Source organism: Bos indicus, chromosome 2 (genome assembly GCF_029378745.1).
Source record: "Bos indicus isolate NIAB-ARS_2022 breed Sahiwal x Tharparkar chromosome 2, NIAB-ARS_B.indTharparkar_mat_pri_1.0, whole genome shotgun sequence".
Taxonomy (NCBI): Eukaryota; Metazoa; Chordata; class Mammalia; order Artiodactyla; family Bovidae; genus Bos; species Bos indicus.
In genome coordinates this window covers 44,194,498-44,215,333 of record NC_091761.1, presented here as the reverse complement: position 1 = coordinate 44,215,333, position 20,836 = coordinate 44,194,498, and the positions used below count along the sequence as shown (strand labels likewise).

Sequence of the window (20,836 nt, the reverse complement as noted above, 5' to 3'; positions counted from 1 at the left end):
CCACAGATGACCACATTTCATTTTTCAGTTTCCCTGAAGGATGCTGACAGTGTAGAGGCGCCAGCAGAACCAGGGAGGGCAGCGAGAACAGATTTCAGTTTGCTCCTCTGAGTTGTGGAATCTGATAGTTTAAGAGGATGTGATATATCATAAATGTAAGTCCATGCCTGGGAGGAACATTTAGGTCCCACCGCAGAAACACACACAGCAAGCTTCTGGGGAAGTAGCTTGAGAGATGCTTGTAGACTGCAGTGTTTGGCTTCTGCCGTGGCTGCGCCTCTGTTTCTTCCTAATAGAAAAGACTAATGAGGAGGCTGGAGTACTGTACACAAGGATGCTGATTAAACCTCCCTCCTCTGGTCTCCAAGAAGGAGGCATTCTGAGAGCCTACATCTAGTAAACAAAGCAGCAAGACATTACTTAGGTGCTCTGAGAACTGAACAAGGGCTTTCTAGGGCTTGGAAAGTAGCACCGCACACTAGAAAGACCTGGAGGCTCTGGGTATGAACATGGATACTGCCATGGACTAACTGTGTGACCTTGAGAAGTCACGTACCCTCTCTATCCCTCAGTTTTCTCATCTATAAAATAGGAATAATTACACCTACCTCTACCTCATCTGCTCTCATGAGACAGAAATGATACATGTCATTAGAGTATTCAGGAAGTGCTAGGTAATATTCAAATTGTTTGAGAAGTGCTCTGATACCACTACCAACTAATCAGAGTAAAGACCAAAATAAACAGTCCAGTCAGGACGGACACCAGTCATGTCCCACCCATGTTCATGTGCACAAGTACCACGTGGATCTGCCCTGAAATAGCTCATGGTTCACAGGAAGCCTTCAATGGAGAGCAACTATTGCTTGGAAGAGGCAACTAGAAACAGAATTGGAGGGGGGGGTGGTGTCTTGTTTCTATAAACACAGATCACCACTCTTACATAGCTCTGGGTATGACAGACAAGGGTGAGCACAAGCTGGAAAAGATGTCTGAAAGCCCCTCTTGCCTGGAAACCCCCTCTTTCTCCTATCCCCACCTCTGTAGACAGGCGATCTCCAAGGAAAGTGGCAAAATGGATCCTGTTTCCCAGATGCTTAAAAAGAAAGCATGACGGAAGTATAAATAGGCACAAGGGACATTTGAAACTGGCTAATAGGGACTTCCCTGATGGTCCGTAGGCTAAGATTTCACCTTCCAATGCAGGGGGTATGGGTTTGATCCCTGCTCAGAGAGCTAAGATCCCACATGCCTCGTTGCCAAAAAATCAAAACAGAAAACAGGAGCAATATTGCAACAAATTCAATAAAGACTTTTTAAAAAATTATTAAAAAAACAAACCTGACAAAGCCCTGAATAAAGGGACTACAGAAGCACCACGTCTAGGACTTAAAGAGCTACCCACCTCAAAAAAGAAGAGCATGAACAGGAATGAAGATCAATGCCCTGATTCTTTCATCAAAATAGGATTGCTATGGGGGGAGGTGGGGGCAGGGGAAGGACGTCAGCTAAGCTAACAGCATGTTTAGTAACGTAGTTGAGTCACGTTTTGGCATTGTTTTCAAAAATATATGAAAGATTTATATTCCCCATAATAGAGGGTACACTTCCTGGAACTGTGTGAGAAGGCAGAAACCGATCTCTGACTTTGTTCATCACTCTGCTAGCACAGCGTTTAAGTGTTCGGGCCTGAGTAAATGAACAGATGGATGACTGCATGGATGGCTTATGGAAAAGAGAGGACAGGGTATGTTTAAAGAAGAAAGTGCATATCAGATGGGGTTCTGGAATGCAACTCTGCTCTAAGGAACAACTTGGATGAGATAAAAGATTCTGCCCTAACACAGGAAATGTACATGAAGTGGCTCAGTCATCATCAAGAGAACTCAAAAATGGAGCAAGTGCATTTAGATGAGACCACCACGTTTCCAGGATTCCTCCAGATGCAAGGAAGTTCCCCCTGGAGAGGAAGTGGCTCCACTCTGCCCACAGATCAGTCCAAACACTCCACAGCCACGCCTGATCACCAGCAGATCTCCATCTTTCCCAGTTGGCTAACACTTTGCCCAGTCTTTCTCTCATGGTTCTGTTTCTTTATCTGATCCACCATCTCTGCCTTTCTGTTTACTCTAACCCCTTGCTTCCCTGTTTTCGGAAGTGGCTCTGAGTCAGACACGCAGACTGAAACCCTGCTTCCATCATTTACTAGTTGTGTAACACTGGACAAATCATTTAACATTTTTCTATGCCTAGGAAATGAATGATAAGAGTATCTACATCATAAGATTATTGTGAAAATTTGAGGAAAGATTCACATAGAGCAATCACAACAACTCTGGCCCATAACATGTGGTAACTATTACTACAGTTGTAGTAGTCTGGCTTAGATATTATTACCTTTATAAAATTATACAGATTAATTCCATATCTCCAAAGTCTTTTTTTGATTCCCAAATTCTTTTGTGCCTATGTGTCCTCCATACCAAACCTCCTGAACCTGATTTCAGTCACCCTAATGTGCCTTTCAATTAATAATAGTATCTAAATTTTATTAAACAATGTGTCAGAACTTTATTTCATTATGTACAATATCTAATTTGATTTCATCACCTCAATAAACTTGTAAGGATATTATTATCCCACTTTACCGACAAGAAAATAGACTCAGGGAGATAAATAATTTGTCCAAATCCAAAGAGTTAGTAAATGGCAAGCAGTTTGTGACTCCAAGTCTTTCTGCAAAAATAAAGCCCCATCTCATCATTCTATGGTCCCTCCGAGTTGTTCCATGTTCATAGATCTAGTATCTCTCGATGGAACTTTGAGCATCTTCATACACTTTCTATCTCTGCTACTCTTATAAGGGCTACCAGCCCTAGTACAGTGTTAGATATGCCATAGTACTCACTAAGTGTTTGTCTGGATGCTCAGAAATAAACACATCCATAAACAGTTCTTTGGTAACATTCTGATTTTTTAACTTGCCCTGCAACCAATAAATAGGCCTAGGATTAATTTACAAAGCTCATGCCTCACAACAAATTCCACCTGTTTGTTGAACAGATATGTCACCGTATTTGCACAGTAGGGACTTAAGAAGTCGCCCAGATGACCCCGTCTTTATGTGAATGGCCTCGAGGATCTAAAGACACATTCCTGCTGAAGGGATCCACCACTGTTCTACCCATTACAGCTGTGAGCAAGCAAATCAGCGTGGCCCTAACATAATAACTAACAGCTGCAGCTTCATTATAATGTACAGTCTGTACAGTCTGTCTCTACAGCCCTCAGCCAGCCCCTCATTATAAACCAGGGTAGCAGTGACCAAGGCCCTCTGTCCTAGCCTGTAGTTCTTTTCAACATGACACAAAAATTCAGGCTATGAATCAGTAATTATATTTAGGAAGAATTATTTCCAAGGACCTTCTCATAACTCAACCATAAAGAAAGAACTGGGATGATTTGTTTTATACTTTTCATTCACAGAGAAATATCTGGGGAGAAGGTTTTACAGGAAAACAGCTCAGATTTTCATTGCCAAATACCAGAAAAACAAGTATCTTTGTTCTGTTTCAAATTATTATACTTTTCTATCTGATTTTTAAATTTTTTTTTTCTTTATAGTTCCCATTTGCTTTAGAGATAAACATGAGGACCGTTTACGGGGGCTCTTTCAAAGAACTGACCTTGTTTGCGAAGTCACGGAAGAGACATTCGGTTTATGGCCATCACAGACATAATGGGTCTGATAATGATAGAGCTGCTAAATTATGATCTGAACTTGGAAATAAAAGAGAGGAAGTTGCAAGGATCCTATTTTCAAGACAATGTCCCTGAACATGTCCTTGCAAATGAGAACAAGTAAGAAGAAATGAAGAGAATATACGATGTTCAGACAAGATTATTTCTAAACAGAACGCCTTTCAGCATTTTCTGTGACAAGTCAGCAGCTCTTTAAATGAGCCCCTCGCAATTTCAGAGCTGCACCTGGTTTAATCGATGACTCTTGTCATTTCCTCACTGGCTGGTGCAAACCAGTCCCATTTCACTACGCACAGAGAACACTGATGGCACGGAGACGTTGAGCTATAGCATCCATTCATTTATTCAGTATCAGTTTCTCTCTAACCCTTGTGTAGTGGTGGTTGGGAGGCACAAAAGAATGGTAAGATTTGATCCTTACCCTCCAGCATCTCATTTGCAGAGATAACACAGAGACGTGTGAAACGGTGACAAAGCCATATGGAGCTGCAGGTGGTCAGCACCTAAATGAGTGGGGCAGATGCCACCCTGCGAGTTCAGAGGAGTTTGGAAACTCTGGAAAGAGCCTCATAGAAGAAAAAGAGTAAGAGTTGGAGCTTGTGCAATGTGAAACCTGTAAAGGGGGTGGGGCTTCCCCCCAGAAAGGGAATGGTGTTCACAACTCTTGTATTTAAGAGTGAACACTGCCTACTCATGCAGCTGAGAGGGAACCACACTGCCTAGAGCAGGGTTACGTGGAAATAGCTGAGGTACGCCCATAGGTCAGTAGAGTAGGATCCTGAAATACCTTGAATCTTCAATATGTATCTTTAGTACATCTCAAATTATTAAAAACGGCTTACATTTTAAAGTAACTGGTCAAGAAACGATTAAGTTCCACATACACCAAAAACTTGTACAACATTTATTTATAACAGCCACACAGTGAAACAATGCAAATGTCCATCAACAGATGAACGGACAGTTTATATCCACACAATGGAATATTATTTGGCAATAGAAAAAATGAAAAGCTGACAGATGCTGCAAAATATACGAAGGCTGAAAACATTATGTTCAGTGAATGAAGATATTGTACATATACACAGCAGAGTATTACTCAGCCATTAAAAGGAACAAAATTAGGTCATCTGGAAAAACATGGATGGACCTAGAGACTGTCATACAGAGTAAAGTAAGTCAGAAAGAGAAAAACAAATACTGTATTTTAATGCATATGTGTGGAATCTGAAAAAAAAAAAAAACTGGTATAGACAATCTTATTTACAAAGCAGAAATAGAGACACAGACAGAGAGAACAAATGTATGGATGCCAAGGGGGAAGGAGGGTTGGGATGAATTGGGAGGTTGGGAATGACATAAATTCACTACTGACATCATGTATAAAATGGATAACTAACGAGAAGCTACTGTATAGCACAGGAAACTATGCCCGGTGCTTTGTGGTGACCTAAATGGGAAAGAAATCCCCAAAAGAAAGGATATGTGCATACATATAGCTGATCCACTTTGCTGTACAGTAGAGACTAACAAGACATTGTAAAGCAACCACACTTCAATAAAATCTTTTTAAATAAAATAATTTTAAAAATAAAAGAAAGAAGCCAATCACAAAAGACCACATATTGTAAGACTGGTTCCATAGGTATGAAAAGTCCAGAACCAGTAAATCCACAGAGACAAGACTGGGGAAATTGGGTGCAGGGAGGAGAGACTGCTAATGGGCATGAGATTTCTTCCTGGGGTGATGTGACAGTTATACGACTCTGTGGTTTGACAGTTACAGTTCAAACCACAGAACTACATACTGTAAATGGGTGAACTGTATAATTTGTTGTTGTTTACTCACTAAGTCGTGTCCCACTCTGCAAATTGTATGGTAGATACATGAATTATATCTCAATAAAGTTTCTAGTTAAAAAAAATAACTATTAAATAAGGTAGGCTCCAGGGAGTAGGCTCGAAGAGTCTGGTGTGGAGGGAAACTTACAGTGTCACCAGTATGTTTACAATCAATACAGCCTAGTTGGAACTATAAAGGCAGAAGACTGAATTTCCCTTAGCACACTCTGGCTCTTTTTACAAATATAGGCCTTTTAATTTCCTAAACCTGCTAACCTCTAATTTTAAATTTACTTTGATTTTTCAAAGAAAAAATAATTGTGAGGTTGGTCATGGATATATGTATACATGTCCTGGGGAATCCGTGACACATACACCATGTTCAATCATTTCTGACCACTCCCCAGGTCCCTCTTGATTTCTGGAGGAACTGGGGTTATTGAATTTCAATTCACCCAGCAACCGTTTATTGAGTGTCTGTCTTGGGGCAAGTACACAGGTTACAAAGGCTAGGCAAGGGTGGGGAGAGGAATAAGAAAGGCATTCCTACTTCAAAGGACTTGCCACCCTGAGAGAGATAGTACACCTTTCTTTTCTCCTCTGGCCTTGGGGATTCTCCAAGCAAGAATAATGGAGTGAGTTGCCATGCCCTGCTCCCAGAGATCTTCCCAACCCAGGGATCGAACCCAGGTCTCCCGTATTGCAGGTGGATTCTTTATCGTCTGAGCCACCAGGGAAGCTCTCTTTTAAGACAGAGACTTAATAAAGGGAAATGGTGCCCTGTTACAAACACTGGCTGATCAGGGCAATAATTTCACCTATTATTTCTCAAAGTAGCTACATAAAAATCACCTTGCTACTCTGTGATGACCTAGAGGGGTGGGATAGGGGGTGGGTGGGAGGAAGGCTCAAGAGAGAGGGAATATACGTATACTTAAAGTTGATTCACATTGCTGCACAGCAGAAACAAACACAACATTGTAAACAAATTCAAACTAATTTTTTTAATTAAAAAAAAAAATTACCTTGGAAGTGTATGTCAACAACACAAATCCTAAGCCCCATCCCAAACTAGTGAACTGAAGTTTCTGAGAGGAAGGCTGGGAAACATACATACCCATCTAGTGTTAACTGCATCCCACCCTGCAAAACGCAACCAATTTAAGATGCTGAGATTGTTCCCAGAAAATATGTGACTCTGTGTAAATAACTAGATGAGCCTTTCCCCAGCTACATTCTGCAGAATACCAGTTCTTCAAATAGTTAACAGGCATTCACTGGGGGAGCAAAAAATGGGTTCTGAGGTCAAATGACTTAGGGATATCTTTGGGTTAAATAAGCTGTAACTGGTTTATTTATCACAGAATGCAAGAGATTTGAAAGGCCTACTGTGTGCTGTGAAAGGGCACTGAATGTGGTCATTAGCAAACTTACTTGATAACTAGAGACCAACCCCTTTTTCTTTCTATATCAATGGACATACTAAATGAATAGGTAAAAACTCCTGACAAAATTAAGAGAGGGAGATATGCTGGGAAAAAAAAAAATTATGATCTTCTACTGCTTAACAGAAAAAGAAGCATATATAATAGAATAAGATTTTAAAAATGGTTTTTCCTTCTGATGACTATTTAAGCAATATCCCAAATGCCCTTCTTGGTAGTCTGGTTGTCACCAGGAAAAATACTCATTTACTGAGGAAGAGGATGTTTAAAAATCAATTTGAAGATTTCTTTGCTAAGGAGGTCCTCAAGACCAAAGCTAGCAGACTATGGCGTGTTTCCTGGGCTCGAGATGGAGACGGCTAGAACATAATTACTGTGCAGCCAGCTCCTGGTCTCCGGGCATCCTGGATCTCCGGAACAAAACTATTTCACAACCTTGGGATGAAGCCAAGTAATTTTCTTAGCCAGGAATCAAGATCAAGCGCTGGAAGACTGAAGCCCTCAGAATCTGGACACTGTTTTTAACTTGAGCTCCTTGGGGTTAATTCAAAAGGCATCAGAAGAAACGGCCTAGTTTTCCAATCTCAGTAGCATACAACTAACCAGTCAGTCACCCAAGCCAGAGTGGAGTGGTTCATCCCAGACTCTGCTCCCTTCCTAAGCTAATGAGTTATTAAACCTGCTGCATTTATGACTTAAATATTTCTCAGTCCGCCTCCTCTTCTATTCCCACTGCTACTGCCCTACTTGAGGCCTCCATGATCTCACACCTGGACTATTTCAAGAGCTTCCTAATTGAACTCTGCCTGAATTCTCTCTCCTCAAATCCATCTTCTACCCTGACCTATGCACATCGAATCACACCACTTTCCATTTAAAAACACTTCAATACCTCCCAATTACCTGCTGCAAAGAATCTTTCCCAAAGAGTGTTCTACAGAACATTAATGTAATATCTGGGCTTCATTCAAAAAGCCCTTTTGAAATTGAAGGTCAGTGTCATTACCTGTTGGTACAATAAAGAGCACTACCCATCAGAGTCTGATCTGTCCCCCAGTATTGCCAAAAGGTCCAATAATTTTTTTGGAGAGTCAGGACACAGAAGAAGCCCCAATCAATAAATCAGGAAATGCTTCCAGAATCTATCCATGTGCTTGGCTGGGGGATCTCGGAAGTTATTTTAACAAAAATGCATAGGGGATGAAGGACACTTCTTACACTTATAAAGAAATGGTAGATAATTGCAACACTTTGCTGTACACCTGAATCGTTGCAAATCAACTATACTTCAACTAAAAAACATTTTTAATTTTTTTAATAAAAGAAATGGTATAGTTTACAGCCAGAGCCTGATGAATATCCCCAAGTTTTCTCCAGGAAGGCAATCTTGAACTTCAAAAGTATCCTCTTCAATTGAATATGTGGAGGTGAGGTTTTATGTTCACAGAATCTTGGCAAGCCCTAAATTAGGAAGTGAAAATCAAATACCCTAAGAATCTGATAGATCATAACTGACAAAATTCTGGTTGAGTTTTCCAGAATAAGATCTCTGATATGTGTTTCCTTGAAACATGGTCAGGAAATCTTCTTACTAAACTAGTCAGTAAGTTAGACAAATCTTAAGCATTTGAGTTGGCTGCTGGCTGGCATTTTGAAAGCCAGCTTCTCTATGTAAATGCAACACTCAAACGAAAAGTCTAACAACCAGTTGCACATCTTACAGTCAGAACATATTTTACTTACAAGGAATATGAATCAAAACATTCACAGAAACTAGGCTATGCATTTTCTTTTATTTTTCTTTTTTGTATTCTCTCTTTTCCTTTCTCTCAAAAATTTTTGGAGAGGTCCACCCCCACTAAGTTTGGCACGTGGCATGAAGAACTTCTTTTAGCTACTTTTATACCAGTGTGTATTTCAAAACTAGGTGAAACTATCATACTAATCAATGCACTACTCAGTCCTAATAAAATCCTGATAGTTATAATATCTTGCATAGTTTGCATAGTTCTTTATTTTGTAGCTTTGATCCAAGGGGTTTGAAACACATACACAAACATATGCACACACACACACACACACACACACGCACACACAATTCAGAATAACATAGCTGATGAAAGCATCTATAATAACAAAAGGTAATAGTATACTTCAATTATAAGACCTACCTCATCTTGCCTCAACACTGCACTCTGCACTAGCAATAATTAAAGAATTAGATCTATAAAATTAATATGAGAAACTAATATCTAAAAATAATATATATTATTTTATAAGTACACAAATTTTGAAAATGAAAACATTGTGTTCATTTAATATGTTTCCCAGCTTAGCTTTAGTATTTAAAGACTTAATCAGCACCTTTCTGCTGAGTATACCCATGGACCAAGCACATACTCTTCCAAGAATAAACATCTGATCCTTAGAAAGTGAAAGTGAAGTTGCTCAGTCGTGTCTGACTCTTTGCAACTCCATGGACTGTAGCCTACCAGGCTCCTCTGTCCATGGGATTTTCCAGGCAAGAGTACTGGAGTTTGCTGACATTTCCTTCTCCAGGGGATCTTCCCAACCCAGGAATTGAACCTGGGTCTCCTGCTTTGCAGACAGATGCTTTACCATCTGAGCCACCAGGGAAGCCTCTGATCCTTAGAATTTTATTCAAATAAACCTCAACTGAGACAGGGCAGTCATTTTATTCTTTATCATCTGAACTGGCTCTCTGCTGATGCACTGGCACTGTTCTGTAGCAATAAGGACCAGCTCTCACCAGTGAAAACAGCCTGACTCTGACCCTGCAGACACTGCTGGAGGCAGAGAGAAAAATCTACTCCCCAGAGTCCTCCTTACATTAGGAGTCATAATTTTTAGAGAGGTGAGGCATCTGCCATACATGGCAGGTAACCACCACTGTAATAACTAATCTGTTCTAGTGAGAGTGGTGAAGCAAGAGATCAAGATGAGCACCAAGCAACAGGAGACCCTTCTGAAGCTCCAGACACTGGAAGGACATGGTCTTACCATCTCCCAGTGAAGAATTCATGTGTCCCATCCTTGGCCAACTGGTCCACCAGTCAGGATTAGTGCTCTTTTGATCTCAGGACTTCCAGCACATCATCAGTATAGGAACTCTCCTCCCTGTACATTTCTCTAATGATGGGAAACAAGGGCCTTCACTATGCCCATCCTATCCTAATCCCTTTACCAGCTTCCAGAATCCCAACAGTTTCACTTGCTTCCCCCAAAGAGACTTCCAAAACTTCGAATTTAAGTATAATGCACACCCTGAAACATGCCATATACATATGCAACTCAATGGATTTTCACAAATTTTACACAGCATAACCACTAAGCAGTCAAAATGGACTTTTTAATAGAGACACAGAAGATCTATTTAACTTTACTGAAAATGGCAAAGCCTGGCCTCCAACTTAGTAGTTTCCATTGGCTTCCTATAAACCTTGCTAAACACAATTGTGCTTTAACACTATAAAGGGAACACTCCTCTCAGCATTCCCACCCCCACCCCACTAAGTCAATACATCTTTTAATAAGGAGCCTGTCATCAAAATGGTAAAATCTCCCAATGCTAATCCTTACTCCCACCAACCCTCCCACCGTTTTATGTGCTAGGAATCACAATGTGATGACATTAGGAGGGCTCCTAAGAATTAATTCTGGTCCGGTCACAACAGTGGAACAGAGCTGAGCCACAAACTGGTCTCATCCCTGCTTTTCTATATCTGCTCATTATCTACAGAGATCTTAGTGGATTGTCATGGAAGCCCACACAGCTTAGTTTCTCGAGCTTTCTCCACTAAACTAGTATGTAAATCTCTTATTTTCCTCCATTGCTAGACCTTGTTGAAGTAATCCAAATCTTAATTTTTAAGAAAAGTATTAAAATCCAGGTCTCCATTTTTAATAGAACTATGAAAACAGTGACACATGTGAAAGCCGACTCACATCTCCAGTGAACAATGACCAACAGCAGCACCTCTGGAGCTTTGCTGGCATCTTCAGAGGTGTGTTTTAGAAATGCCTTCAGAATGCATGCTTAGTTGACACAACTATATTCAAACAAGGACCATTAGTAGTGCGAATAAAAGCAGTGTCCCCCTCCAGATGAGCCTCCACTCTTTCCCACTCTGCTCTTACACTGCATGAGTGGCCTATAAGCCCTACTTGTTGGCTTCTGGTTGGGTTTGGCCAGTGGGAGCCCCAGCAGAGTTCAGAGTGAGGGGGCAGAAGGAGACTGGGGTATTTATTCCCTAGCTTCCTCCCTTAGACTGGCTGCATCCCTCCAAAGGCAAAGCTGGATCCTTCTTGATTAGCCTTCTTGACAGGACTCAGTCCTCCGAGGTTTCCATAATCATGCCCTTCTCTGGCCCCACTGAATCTCAGGGTGGTAACAACTCTGCAGTTACAGTCATGGGGGTACTCTGCTATCCCCTGTGGTTTCTTTTCACTCTAACAACTCCTCAATTTATTAAACCATCTCAAATTGTCCTAATTTGAGGATGCTATCAGTGTTTTTGGTGGAGATTCTGAGTGATACAAGCTGTCCCCCCAGAACATGTCATTTCCTTTTACCTTTTACAAATATTGCTGTCCCTTTTCTTTTACCTTTTAAAAATATCACTACTGAATTATGCAAGTATTTTCCTGGATAGGAAGCTCATGGAGATGACTCAAAAATAAGAAAGAATGAAAATGGAACTTTGGTCACTCTTGGTTAGAGTCAAATGTACCATCAACATGCAGATGTCATCAAGACCTGCATACAAATAACAAAAACGCTAACATTTTCCTAAAACACAGGATCTCTTTCTGACATTCTCGAGTATCGAGCTTTTAATGTTCATTTAAGTTTTATGGATGCATTATCACTTTAATCCATCAATGACTGGGGATTGCAAACCATATCAGAAAGCAATAGCAAAAAAAAAAGCTTGAAAGAAATGACAATTTTAATCTGGATTTCAATCCTAGATAAAGAGCTCACCATTGGGGTCAGAGGGCAATCTATTCTCTATCGTGGAGGTTCTCCCAACTCCCAATTGCTTTGTTAGCTGTCAAGCAAGCACCATACAAAATAATTTGCTTATACCATTCTTCACTGGTTTATTCCATTTTTTAAAATATTATTAATGCTGGAATTTGGCATTGTAGAAAGAATACTGCTCTAGAAAGCACTATGAGGAGGTTCTAGGGACAATTCCACCACAAATTGTCTGGGTCATTCTGCACAAGTTGCCCCACCCCTTTGAACCTCAGTTTTGTTGTTTTTTTTCCTTTAATAAAATAAACAGTGGGGGGGGGATGCAAATCTCTGTGGGATTTTTAAAATAAAAATATTACAACAGAGAGTAAATAAATTTTTCCTATGAAATCTGGAGGTTACAGCTCAAAGCTGCTTCCCTTGATCAAGAAAGTTCTTTGAAGTCTTATATTTCACATTAACACCTTGAGCTAATTTGGCTTATTCTCAATCAAAAAAGAATGTTTATATTTTATTTTAATATAAAAATGTTTTACAATACTCACCAATATCTATAAATCTTGAAATGTACTAACCCCAGCGATTGCAGTTCTAGGAAACTATTTTGGGGAAACGCCCCATGTATAAACAAAGATTCATATGTAAGAAAATTAACTATTATAACACTTATATTCAGGATTGAAAATGGAATACATCCTAAATCTATCAGTGGACTAAATTCATTATGGTAATTCCACCCTACACACTCATTATGTCATTCAGTTATTAAAAAGAATAGATTGATAGGGAAAAATACCCATGGGATATTTTTTGGTAAAGAAAGCAAATCACAGAATAATATTTATTATGGTCTCATTTATATTTTTAAAATTACAAATAGGATATGTGTGTTGTAAGTATGTTTTTCTAAATGTCATGTATTGTGTTAGCTGGTAAAGAATTCGCCTGCAATGCGGGAGACCTGGGTTTGTTCCCTGGGTTGGGAAGATCCCCTGGAGAAAGGAAAGAATACCCAGTCCAGTATTCTGGCCTGGAGAATTCCATGGACTGTATAGTCCATGGGGTCACAAAGAGTCAGACATGACTGAATGACTTTCACTTTCACTTTTCATAGGAAAAGAAGGTCTGAAGATATACCCATTAAACTGTTAAGAACAGTAACCTTTGAGGAAGGGATTAGGTGGGATATAGTCAAGGAAGACAAATTTTTCACACTCTATGGCTTTGTATTGCTTAAATATTTTTTCCTAAATACTCCACTCCACTGAATTTAAGATGACAAGGATTTTAAGACTCAACATCAGATTATGTGTCACTTAGGGAAAAACTACTGATAAAACTATGAGATGTCAGACTTCCCTGGTGGTACAGTGGATAGGACTCCACCTGCCAATGCAGTGGACACAGGTTCAATCCCTGGTCCGGGAAGATTCCACATGCTTCGGGCAACTAAAGCCTGAGCACCACAACTACTAGAACCTGCGAGTTCTAGGGCCTGAGAGCCACAACTACAGAGCCCACGTGCCGCGACTACTGAAGTTCGCGTGCCGAGAGCCCACGCTGCACAACAAGAAAGGGCCCGCAATGAGAAGCCTGTGCACTGCAGCGAAGAACGGCCCCCACTCACCACAATGAGAGAAAGCCCACACACAGCAACAAAGACCCAGCACACAAAAAATAAATAAATAATCTTTAAAAAACTATGAGATGTCATTAATTTAAGAGGCAGCCCCTTTTCAGACGTATTAAAATGTGTGTGTGTGGGGGGTAGGCCTTAGGGTCAATAAAATACAATATATAACCACAGAAATTTACAATACAGAAGAAAACTAACATTGGTACTCAAGGAAGATACATCATATTTATATACCAAATTTTTAGTCTTCAGTTAGCTAATAATAAAATGTGACCATCAAGAGAATCTTCTCTTTCTAAAATCAAGTATCTACCTAGCCTTTCTGGACCTGTGTGGTTTTACCTCTTACTCCACAGCATTCTCATACTTCTCAACAGGCCCAGATCATCATGGTAACTATGAAATGTTCTGCACTTCTCTACCTTATCAATGTCACCTACATAATATAAATATATAATTCCATCCCTACATTCTAAGCATCAACAATATGAGATTAAATGTGAGATTATTTGAAAATCTAATAATAAGTTAATTCTACCTCTTGGATCATTAAAGTCATTGAATCAAATAAACCCCAAGACATTAATCTCTGGGACATCTGTTGAAATTGCATATTAAGCTATCAATAATGACTTTCTGGAGAGGGAAATGGCAACCCACTCCACTATTCTTGCCTAGAGAATTTCAGGGACACAGGAGCCTGGTGGGCTGCCGTCCATGGGGTCACACAGAGTCGGACATGACTGAAGCAACTTAGCAGCAGCAGCAGCAATGACTCTCTGGAAATAAACTGGGCAACTAATTTGTTTATTCACTAACTATTTCAGCATGATGGTCATCATACTTTACTTGCTTGATGATAAATATTTGCCTCCAACTCTTACTTCAAAGAATATTTAAGGGAATATTTGCTTTGGGTCTGAAGTAAATATTCTTTACTCTTTCATCTTAGTGGCCTTTTGCTTTATCATAGAGGAAAATCATACAGATTGTATCAAATGAAGTTTTAAAAAATAATGAATGTCTCCTAGAATTTATTCTATTCCTGGGGTTTTCCTACTGACCAATTATTGTTTTCAGTATACCCCAAAGGAGAATAATGCTGAGCTGAAGAAGTTTGTAAAGCAAGAAAACACCAAACAGTAAACATTCTTGATAACTAAATCACAAAACAAGTATTGAAACTTTTTTTTTTGTCAATACTCTCCTAGTATACAAGTAAGAAGGAAAGTGAAAGTGATAGCCGCCCAGTCCTGCCTGACTCTTTGTGACTCCATCCATGGCCTGGAGCCCACCAGGATCCTCTGTCCATGGGATTTTCCAGGTAAGGATACTGGATTTGTTTGCCATTTCCTTCTCCAGGGGATATTCCTGACCCAGGGGTTGAACCCGGATCTCCTGTACTGCGGGCAGATTCTTTACTGACTGAGCTATCAGGAAAGCCCAAGACAGACATAATTTAAAGAAGAAATATACTTCTCCTCAATCATCAATAAGAGATAGGAGAAACTTACTTCTCAGAAAGCTTTTGTCTTTGATTTATTTTACCTTAGAGCTGAGACTCAAGTGTTTCCAGCTCGAATTGCTATGAGCTAGAAGTGCATGTGGGTTTTGGCAAGCAAATGAGCAATAGGAAAAGCATCCTTTTTTGGCTTATAATGTTAAAATTCTAAAATTTAAAAAAATCTCCCTTTTAAAATATCTAGTCCTTTCAAAGATGTGTGCCACACACACCTTTCTCCTTCAAAGATTCTGAAAAAAACTCAAGGTCCAAATCCCAATCCCTTATCACAAAACACTGCAGGAATTGATCATTTCAAAAAGCAAATGTCATATGGTGGCATCTGTATCCCAACTAAAGAAACTGCTTATCAGCAAATAGAACAGGATTTTGGATTTGAAGAAAACTTAGAAATTATCTAGTCAAACCTCTTTGTTTTACAGGGGGAAATATTGAGGATTAGAGTGATTACGTGACTTGTCCAAGGTCACTGCTAGTCCAAGACCTCCAACTCCAGCACTTTTTCAATTACATTCCTTCACCCACTCTTCTGAAAAGACAATAAACCAGTTGACCAACTGTAAGGCCTTAGGAGACCAGTGTGTACTTTCACCTGTCAACTACTACAATACTTTTGGAAATCACTGTCAAAAGCCACACCATCACTCTGAAAATAGACCACAGGATTTGGTGGGGATATCAAAACCTGCCAAGGAATGAATATGTTTTGTTCCAAAAAGCATAAGTATATTCATTATATGTTTAATAATAATAACAAAGACCACAGTATATGTTTCAAGGGCTTTATACATAATTTTTGAAACCACCCCAGATGCAGGTTCCATTATCATTGACACTTCAGGGATGTGGAAACTGATGCCCAGAAAATTTATGTACCCAGGGCCACAAGCCAAAAAGTAGAGGACCAGGACTTAATTAATCCCTGACAATTCTGACTGAGTCTGTTTTTCATCACACTAATACATCACATACACATGAATCATTACACAAAATACAAAAAGTAAACTTGACATTGTCCGTCTCATAGACATGTTCAGTAGAAGATAAAATTTTTTTTAAGTTTTATGGAGGTTAAAAAAGACTGAGAGATACTTTTAATTACAACCTGATCACTCACTGAACTTTTCAACAAATCGATTAATACAGTCATAACAATGACAATCAGATTCTTTTTCCTGTATGATGCTCAAGCTGAAAAGAAAAGAGGGATTACAGAATTATATAAACAAAAAAGGTAAAATAAGAGGACTAAGTTATTCACAAACTATATGATCAAGCTCCTAAATGATTGACAGCTGCCAGTATTCCCATTAAGATGTACTCAGATCAATACCCTTGAACAAAAAGGAATTAAAGCAAATTCAAAACATCCTGCTTTAAATGGAAGACTTTTCAATATTTCTGAGAACAGATGCACGAGAAAAAAATAGGATATAGGAAGTACTGATACTGCATCACCATTTAAGAAAGAGAAAAATATTTATTGCCCAAACCACACATTTGTGCTTTAAAAAAATTACATAGATGTAGAGTAAAAATAAGGATTGGTCTATTTCGATCTTAAAAACTGTCATGTGAGCTATCTGGGCCACTTTCCTTTTGATTGGGCCACACTGTTTTATCTTAGACTCTTCAAAGTCCTAAAAGTTCAAAGTCCAAGGCATAAAAATCTACAGCTCCCATCTGCTTGCCATTATTTTATGTGAACTGTAAACTCCCTCAAGTTTACACACTACTAGTGCCCCATCCTCAATAAACGAGATCCTAGGCATCTGCTCAACATGGCCTCACTTTCTGTAGCAGTTGTTGCTGAGTTCACAGTCCGCGTGACCCGAAACACACCACAGGCACCTAAATCAGCCCAGTTTAGATCAGCATACAGAGTCTCTATCTACACAGCCTTCTTGGTATAATTTTGAACTTAGAGTCATGGAAATCTGAGCTCATGACTTGATTATTATAAAGGACTAGTGGGAGATGGAAGTAACAGAACACACACAGCACATTTAGTTATGTCTCCTCGTCTTCCCTGGGGGGCTTAGCTTACGTAGGTAAGGGATGTTTAAGGGACATGATGGACTGACTGTTGAAAAACTGTCCACATAGAAGGAATATCCAAGTTGAACTCTGATGGAAAGGGAAGGACTAGGGCAAACGGCCCATCCTCACCCTAAAAGCGTGGGTTTTTTGTTTTTAATCATCAGTGCAGATCTTCCTACAGAGCGACACATGGACTCTCAAGACCACATCCTGAAATCCTGATTGACTCATCATAATTGAATAGGAAGCAGAACACCAGCAGGAAAGGAGATACAGAAGCCCCTAGTGAAAGTCAGGGATTGATCCTAATGTTTCCCTTTGTCACTTGAAAATGGAAAGTATCAAGAAATAGGCAAAACTGATGACCTCAGAGAGGCAAATTCATGGGTTCTGACCAGATCTAAGGAACTTCTCTCATTAGCTCCAAGACAATTATACTGAGAAATCATTTCAATATATATTTTAGAAAGCTATCATCGCTAAGGATCAATTAAGGAGAAGGTTCTATTCATCATTTAACAGACAAAACAAACACCAAAATTGCTGAGTAAAACAAGTTGACTTCCATAGTCAAATTTATGACACAGACCATAAGCAGAACTTTGTTTTCCTCTCTGGTCAGTGATGATTTCTTTCACAGGACAGGCCTGACTATTTGGAAATAGGCCAGAAAGACTCTCCAACCCCAGAAAGAATCTTCTGATCCACCAAACCCTAAAGACCACTGGTCTAAACATTTCCAAAAGAAATCTAATCCTCAGTAACCCTAGAGTGTTTTTCCAAAGATCCTGAAACACACAAAGCCTTCTGTTTGAAGTTTATCCTCCTTCCTAACAAACACAAGGACATATCTTCATATTTTAAAATCTTATTATATCTTTAAAAGTAGCAATTATTTATTCTCTTGAGGATGTGTTGCTTTTCAACCCTCTTGGGTATCTTTATCTTAAAAGCAGTTAAGGTTTCTTCTCCAAAAGCTCTATGGCAGAAATCATTCACTTAGAATTAACCATCAGTTAGCAAAGCATGGAGAGTATCTAAACGTGCGTGTCCATCAATGGAGGCGGGTGAGCATTGTGTGTACACCTACGGGCACACAGACATGTAGGCAAACACATACAGTTACACGGCTTATAGAAAATGAATCGTTTAAATAATTAACATACAGTTATCCTTATACTATGTAAGTAGATATAAATTTACATATGTGTTTTTAACATATACATTAGATTTTATAAAATTTACCTTTGCTTTAAGAGTTCTAATAGTATTAATTAAAACACCATGGTTCCTTTCTATGACTGAAAACACTTAAAAGAATATATTTCCCTCCCTAGTAAATGCCTTGAATTGTGATCTGATCATCTGTTTTACTGAAAAAGATCAGGTCTCTCTCCCTCTACTTTCATATTTAAGCATTTGAAAATGGAATAAATTATGTCAGAAAAATCAGCTATTAATTTTATGGGCAATTAAGCCTGGCTTCATGTTACAAAGTACTCTTAACAGTGTGAACTTCATTTAAAATGCTCAAAATTCCAGAAGGTCCATGTAGGAGCTTTCAGTTTTGCAAAGCACCTCCTGCACAGGCCAGTTTAGTCCCCCTGTGTTCAATATTTCATCAAGTGAGAACAGGACTTCACAGAATGCAAGACACAGTAGCAGGTTTAGAATGACATACTTACATATATATACAACAACAGTCTGAAATGATACACAGTAATATGTCAATGGCAATTATCTCTGGGTAGATTTTAGGTAACTTTTTCTACTTAGCTGCTTCTGCCACTATCTCTACAAGAACTTCCCTCCTACTGTTGATATAATAACCCCTGATGCATGAAAAAAATTTTTTCATATACTGATTTCACAAACATCAAAATACACAATGAATCCATTTATAAAATGTGTTTATCAAGGAGCAGATCTGTCAAAATCAATTGTGCATCAGATAAAAAACACTGTGTATACTGGGGGCTCAGCCAGTGAAAAGTATCTTGGGTTCTAAGAGCTGCATGAAGACCCAGTGAGGGCAGGGAAGGTGGAATGAGGCAAACTTCCCATAGGAGACAATATAGACAGGCTGCTCGTGATGGATGTAACTGACCTGGGCTGGGTGTGGACTCACCACACTATCCCCTACACACTTCATCTTGCACGTCAAGGGAACAAAAGGAGTGTCGTGACGTTCTCCATGAAACCTCCACTCCTGTGTGGGGCCCGGCTATGGGACACCGAAAAGTCTTCTGTATGAATGCTTCCTTATAAACCTAAATGATGCTGACACTTCACCACCGTTTTAGAAACCAGAGCAGAAGTTAACAGACTTGTCCAAAAAGGTTCCAAAGGACTCCTGTCTAAAATGCCCAGACTTAAGTGTGTTGCAGCAAGGCTCCTGTTCCTCTCTGTATTATACACACAGTACGTAAAACACAGAGAGTTACGAGCAAAAAATCTAGCATACCAGGAATATACTATCTACCTCTGGACCAGACCTTAGGAAAAAGCCTCGCATCACAGTGCCAAAACCTCTCTCATACTACGGGGAGGTGAGATGCTAACAGTGTACAATAAGCCTTTGTTCTTATTCAGAATAAATGATCAGTTCCCAGGTGAGATGATCTTATGACAGGCTGACTGGGTGAACACACTGAATAGAATCACTTATGACAGGTAAAACCCCGCACACCCCACAAAGACATCTGCAACAGCACAGAGTGCTGGGACACTTGTGGGTGGCTTCCCCAACCCCCCAAAGAGAAGCGCCATGCTCAGCGTTCAGTGCCTGTGTATTCTCGGCCTGCAGCTGGCCATCAGCACACCTATCCACCAGACCTGTTCCGAGAGCTTAGCTTGCATCTGGGCAAACCCCACACTTACAGCCATAAATGCATTGGCATTGAGAAAGACTGCAGAGGATGTGGCTCTCCAGGTGTGGCTTTATTTTTCACTTCACCGGGTCAGCTATTTAGGCCTAGTCTTCTCCATTGGCTTGAAGCTTTGTTCACACCATCTCGGGTAACACATCACATTATTCTTCCTTATAAAAACAAATAAACTCAAATGAGCATTCACAGACAGTTCACCCCTCTGAACACCTCTGCCTTCCCCCTCAGATTTATGGGACATGCTTCTGATCCCACCCATCAGAAAGCCTCCCCTACTTTTAACTCAGGATGGTCCAGGTATCTTTCTCAGTTCCCTGGGTTTCCCACCTGCCTGGCCTCCACGGACATGCCCGGCCCCAGGAGCTCAGCCTGCTGGCCACCATCAAGTCAGCGGGAGTAGGGCACTGCGGTAGCCAGCACTTCCTGCCATCAACTACCACCACGGCTCATATCACTGCACTCGGCTGCTTCCCACCTGACACTGGAGCTCGGCCGTCCTGGGAGGCCGGACCAAGATAGGGGAGAATGTTTTCCCACTTAGAATGGCTCCCCTCTGAACCAGTGTTTCCGAAATGTACACAGTTCTGGAGAACAAGGTGCCAGAGACATTCGTTCCTAGCTGACTCTGGTCAGAGCAGCCAGGGTCCCACATCACCAGTTTATTCTGCAATAAGTCCAATCCACTTAAGTTCAAAAACC

General features: G+C 40.0%; 1 protein-coding gene and 1 non-coding gene across 4 annotated transcripts in view; both read right to left on the bottom strand.

Moving 5' to 3' along the window:
* CACNB4 (calcium voltage-gated channel auxiliary subunit beta 4) overlaps positions 1-20,836 on the bottom strand; it is a 279,581-nt gene that overhangs the window by 128,432 nt on the left and 130,313 nt on the right. Inside the window, exon 2 of one of the 3 annotated variants that reach the window (XM_070767875.1) lies at positions 20,130-20,289. The exons of the other annotated variants lie outside the window; for them this stretch is intronic. Coding sequence (XP_070623976.1) covers positions 20,130-20,135 — 6 coding nt within the window. The 5' untranslated portion in view covers positions 20,136-20,289. The remainder of the gene's footprint in view (positions 1-20,129; positions 20,290-20,836) is intronic. 3 annotated transcript variants of the gene reach the window in all.
* TRNAC-GCA (transfer RNA cysteine (anticodon GCA)) lies at positions 9,615-9,686 on the bottom strand. The gene has a single exon. It is a non-coding gene; the product is annotated as a tRNA-Cys (tRNA).